The sequence below is a fragment of the Sinocyclocheilus anshuiensis genome, unplaced genomic scaffold, assembly GCF_001515605.1.
Source record: "Sinocyclocheilus anshuiensis isolate Anshui unplaced genomic scaffold, SAMN03320099.WGS_v1.1 scaffold86, whole genome shotgun sequence".
Lineage (NCBI taxonomy): Eukaryota > Metazoa > Chordata > Actinopteri > Cypriniformes > Cyprinidae > Sinocyclocheilus > Sinocyclocheilus anshuiensis.
Genome location: NW_015547662.1, coordinates 3,591,112 through 3,597,020, shown reverse-complemented (window position 1 = coordinate 3,597,020; position 5,909 = coordinate 3,591,112). Strand labels below are relative to the sequence as shown.

The window sequence follows — 5,909 nt, the reverse complement described above, 5'->3', positions numbered from 1 at the left end:
ATTCGCGTTCACAAGGGCACCACAAACAGGAACATGCAACCCTACAGAGAGAGCAGAAGCTACATAGAATCAGAACAGAATCAGTCCATGCCACACCAGATGCTACACGATACAAGCGATAAAAACCAGCTCTTCAGGGGCATTCAGGCTGACAGCAATTTACAGTGACAAAGTCATTCATTTTTAAAGACAGCTGATGATTTCTGGCAAAATGAGTGACAGCGACTGTTGGCAATGAAAACCCATTTGATGAGGTCACTACCATTGGGACTGCAGACTATGATCACTGCTCAGTAGACTCTAATTTGAAACTGTGGCTTTAAAGTTTAGTCATCTCCAATTTAGACTTCTATAGTCAAGCTGCTCTTTTCAAAAAGTAATCAGCTAAACTACAAGCTAACAAAGTATTTAGCATACTTATTTAAAGTATTTACTGCATTGAAGTTACTTGAACAGTTCTCAAGCAGGGAGTCAGAATATTATATTTATATTAATAAATATAATACATTTAAAATTAGGCCTGTCACGATAAGGTAGACACGGAGTAATAATATCAATAATATTGGTAATGTCTTTGCTGGGAAGATCTAATAGTGATTTCCCAGGGGGACATTTTTATTGCACCATTCAAAATCGATCAACAGTCCTACAAATGAATAAACAGGAATGTTTCTTGCTCTAAAGTTGTGGTTCTCAAACATTTTCACTTGAAGGCCCCGTTTTCAAAAAAGAAAGAAAAAAAACAAATCTGAAGAATTGGGGGGGGGGGAGTTTACATCTTGAATTTACTGAGAGATTTTTAGAGAGATTATTTTCTTATAGTAATAATAATTTATTAATTTACTTTTTAAGTAAACTTAAATAATCTTTTTAGTAAACTAAGTTCAAATCTCAGTTAACTGGCAATTTAATTGATGAACTTTGTCAACTGAAAAGTTTATCAGTAACTTTGGCTTTTATTTTGTGATTTCACTAGCTGTGTTTACATGCTACCAAATTAACCATTAGTAATCAGATTGATGGCTCAATCAGAATGAAAAGCCTTCAAATAAATACCTGAATAGTTCCAACTGAGCTTGATCTGTATAAAATTACGATTTGATTGGTTGGTTTAGACCTGCAATAATCCTAACAACAGGAAAAAATAAGCATGTAAATGCCTGAATCTGATATTTTCTCAATCAGACTAAAAATAGTTTGCATATGTCAATATGTGCAGTGCCATGTGTATGTTTAAATATGTTTTACATCTTAAAAGCACATTTAATGAACTGGTCAGTGGAGGAATATTTGTTAAAAAGATCTTCAGCTCTTCGTTCATTCATTTATAACCATTTATAATTTAATCATTTTCTTTTTCCATTTAATCATATAATTATTTACAATAACAATTTAAACAATTTATATACTCATTTTATTGACACATGTCATCAAGGCAAAAATGATAATTATTCTCGTGGTAGCTTCTGTGACATTATCGTGGTATTTTCTTTCCAGTTCTGAACGTGGAATACATGTAATGCACATGTAAATGCAGATATGAATCATTTTAGGGTTTAAACAAACAGTACTTTGGAATTTGAAATCAGATTGGATTCTTTTGGATTGATGAAATGTACATGTCATTTTAGTACTGCAAAAGCCTTGCAGCTTTTCCTTTTTGTGAGATATAGTCCTTCCTGTTTCGAGGATGCTTTCCAGACGTGTCCTTTACACCGAAGTTAAACACATGCTTATAGATTGGCTGTGCTTCTCATTCAAGCCTCTCACAAAGTCACAGAAAATTCTCCATTCTCTTTTCCTACCTCCTCTGGCGACATTAGGCTGAAGTTGATAGAGCGTTAAAAATGTCACTATAGCACAGCTGACAGTGAAGTCAAGAGTGTGTTTATGTGTGTGTGAGAGAGACAGAAGATGTTTGACACTGCAGGGGGATCACTGATGGCCATTTTCAGCCTGTCAATCTAACAAAGCCACACACACTTCACCAAACAAAAGCTTGACAGCCCGTGCTTCCCTTACATGTGTGGCGTCTCAAAGCTTAAATGTGATTGGGGGTCTGTGATTTTAGGGCTCAGAGTCTTTCAGTAATTGCTTTGCTGTAAGGGCCAGTTGATTACGGGGAAAAATCTTGTTGAGCCGCGTTTGCTGAACAACTAATCTGCATAAATCACTTTCTCTTTACTGATGGCCTGAAGTGTCACATCGAAAGCCTAAGTAATCTTTGATGTGCCTTTAGCTGCGAAGCTGAAATGAAAAGAAGCAAGAGAAGACAACTGAGAGAGCGAGTTTTCAGTGAGTGCATGTGTGCATGCACTGTAAAATAAAAAGGGAATGATGGTTTATCCAGCATATGAGGTCTTTGAGTCGCAGATTACGGAATTTGAATTACTTCAACTTCTACAGAAAAACACAAAATTCCATCTAAACTTGAGAGTTGTCCAAACAGTTTATTATTGCTGATTAAGTTGCTGATTAAGGGTCTGTGAATTCCCAGCATGCATTGCATCATGAATTCATTACATGGTTATTGATACAGAATTATTATTTTAATGTTGACTTGTTCTTTCTTTGTCTTAAAGAGATAGTTCTCCCAAAAAGGAAAATTTTGTCATCATTTGCTCACCCTCATATTGTGCCAAACCTGTATACATTTCCTTGTGAAACACAAAAGATTTCTTTTGACAGAATTTATATTTTTGTGAACTACCCTTTAACTACTTTTGTCTTAACTAGTTATTTGTTTTATATTAATATAGTTTATCTTTTTTCCTAATGTTTGTTGATTGTCATGAAGTGTTTTTGTGACAATTGTTGAGGCCGATGTTATCTATAGAAAACTACTGCACATACAGTAATATCTTTGCTTCGCAAAATGTTGTATTCTTCAGGGACAAATATTCATATTAAATTTGTGTGAATAAAATTAAGGCAAATACAAATCTCAAAAGTTGCTAATTTACAATTTGTTGAACAAGAAGCCTTTAGTTGTTTTGACAAGAACATATTAGCGGAATGAGACTTTTGCTTTTATTAAGCAATAAAATACTAATTGTCTAAATTAAAGTAGCATTACAGTTATTAAGAATCTCAGGTATTAAAATGTCAATGCATCATGTTTCCTTAATTGTTTAGTTAAAGGGGTCATATGATGCGATTTCAATGTTTCCTTTCTCTTTGAAGTGCTACAAGCTCTTGGTGCATAACGAAGATCTGTAAAGTTGCAAAGACTAAAGTCTAAATATATCTTATCTGGTCCCGCTCCCGCCCGCGACATTCATGTTTTGTCCCGCTCCCGCCCGCAAAAGCCCGCATAAAAGTAATCTATATAGATTGTTTTAAGTACATTGAAGAAATTTACATGAAATGGTTCTGTAACATCTCCTAAGCTCCACAACATCCCAGCATAAACATAACAAACTACTACCGATAAAATATTTGTAATTTAGACTAAGCATCAACATTCACAACCACTGTTATTTTTTACGGAAAGCAAGCTTGGGCTGCTGCGTTCATGGTTTGGCATGGCAGAATGCGAGCAGCACACTTCCTTTATTATCACAAAAAGCTGACATCTCAGTTAATCGCGATCTCATAAAGCTCTGTTATAACACTAAATATACTAAATATATGCACAATGAATCTTTCAGAGTGTCTAAAATGAGAGGATTCGTGAGCACGCAATTTCAGCACTGCAGTGAGTAGATTCTAACTTGATCACCTCTGATTGGCCATTGCGTTCCAGAAATCAGAAATCGAGTCTCTTCCTGCCCGCACCCGCACTCGCCCATCAAGAGTTGCCCCGCGCCACACCCTGTTGCGTTGGGTCATGCGGGAGTGCAGGTCTCTAATTTCATTACACCAAATACACAAAATAATGTTCTTTTTAGCAACATCATATGACCCCTTTAAATGGCGTCTATGGCCTTGACGTTCTTGATACTGAGTCAGTGTCAATGTCATTGGTGTTCTTGACTCTACCAGTTTAAACGTGTTAGTTTTTACTGGCATTCTCATAAAGTGCACTTCAATAATTCACTGAAATGAGAGTATGTATACAATAAAAGAATAGGAGAGAGAGAGAATAATCAGGTAGTGAAACAGTTCTAATTTGTCACGCTCTGTGTTTGAGACCTACGCCACCCATGTGACTGTCTTAACTACATCCCTTACATAAACAACATTACCGCAAATAGGCACACAGGAGGAAATGGAAGTCCTCTGGTCCAGATGATATCATTACACTGAGCGCTCACTGTCAATTAACATCATGTTTAGAAAGATCCTTGTTATGTAACTCGACACATCTTGATTGTTGTTTTGATGTTGATGTGCATTCAGACAAGCCATCAGGGCTTGTCACTTTTGGTTTGCCAGTTACTGTGTACAGATTTAAAACATTCATTGTTCTATGCATCTTAGTATTTTGGTCTAACACAGTGTTTCCCAGTATTTCTTTGTCTTATATCTTAAACACTAAACCAGAAATGAGTTCCATCTACATTATATTATACTGAATATATTTAGCATTATCATTAATATGTTTACTCAATAGTTCCTTGAATTTAATTGGCCGAGCGGCGTTTTAATGTGCTTTTTTTCCATAAAGCAGGGTTTACAAGTGTGCAGAGAGTGGGAAATGGAAGCGTGATTACAGAATGCTTTGAGTGGGAAGCAGAAATCACATATACACTATTTCAGACTGACATCTGACATGCACAAGCGTGATGCTTTGCCTTCTTTTAGAATTATTTTTGTTGACAACGAAGAAACATACAAACTAACTAACCTGCCTATTTTTGCCTGAAGTTACTCAGCATCTACGTCTTGTTCATTAATGGCTGTATATCAACATCACACTCACAATCATGTATTTGTTCTGACTTTCATCACACGTGCAGCATATTGATTTTAAAATGAGTTTTAATTTGAATGTCCTATTTTTATATATATAGGCCTAATTTAATAAGTCATAATTACCGTTTTATACGTTTAACAAAGCAAAATCCTTATAACCAGGTAAAATATCTTTGGGGTAAGTGTACCACGGTTGAAAATCACTGCACTAACACATGCACGCACGCACACGCATCAAGCATCGCAGCATCCGCAGGTGAAAGAAATACTTGTTGTTGTTTGTAAGATGCTCTCATTTCTGGTCTTTGTATTTAACAAACCCAAGTGCTCAGGATGAAAGACACAAAGCTAGTTCAGACCTCGTCTTTAGTGTATTAGCCCGTGGATGGTTAAAACAGCCGTTCCAAAGCCCACTTAGCGGCGCAGAAGTGACGCACTGAGTCTAACTGACCGGTGACTGTCTTCCGTAATATACTGAATTCATACAAAACATGCGGATTTACGAAAGCCGTACTTGGCCTTTTATACAGGCCAAATGAAATCACATGCTGCTTCTTACTAAACATTTAGCTTCTTACCGTAAGAAGACATGACACACACTCTCAAACAACACACACGGACCCAAATTACAGGCAGTGTCTCAAAACCGAGCGAGCTGCCTATCTAGTCAGCATCAATTCAAACGCGCTTGCGATGCCCAAAAACGCCGCCTAGGTAGGCAGCTCACTAGATTTAGGGAATGAGCAACTATTATGAAGCACTCACATCTCTGAATTTGTCCCATCTCCCGGTCAACCATTTGTCGTCCAAAAAATTGCCGTTGTCGTTGCGGGCAGAAGCTCCGGCGATCAGCAGCGCGCACACACCGACCAGCACAAGCATCTGCATCGAGACCGAGAGAGAAATCATCACACCGATAAACACGGCGAATAACCGTGACAATAATCCCTCGTGCGTCACCTTCAAGAGGAGAATGTGAGCGCTGTCATTGACTGCGGATCTCCGTGCTAAGACTCAACTGATCTTCACCAACCTCTCTCTCTCTCTCTCTC

General features: G+C 37.3%; 1 protein-coding gene across 3 annotated transcripts in view; it reads right to left on the bottom strand.

Annotated features, from left to right (window-relative positions):
• LOC107702382 (testican-3-like) overlaps positions 1-5,902 on the bottom strand; it is a 34,641-nt gene extending 28,739 nt beyond the window's left edge. For 2 of the 3 annotated variants that reach the window (XM_016504683.1, XM_016504684.1), the window contains exon 1: positions 5,623-5,902. In XM_016504683.1, coding sequence (XP_016360169.1) covers positions 5,623-5,766 — 144 coding nt within the window. In that variant the 5' untranslated portion in view covers positions 5,767-5,902. The remainder of the gene's footprint in view (positions 1-5,622) is intronic. The other variant, XM_016504685.1, reaches the window with a different exon arrangement.
• Positions 5,903-5,909: the final 7 nt, after the last annotated feature.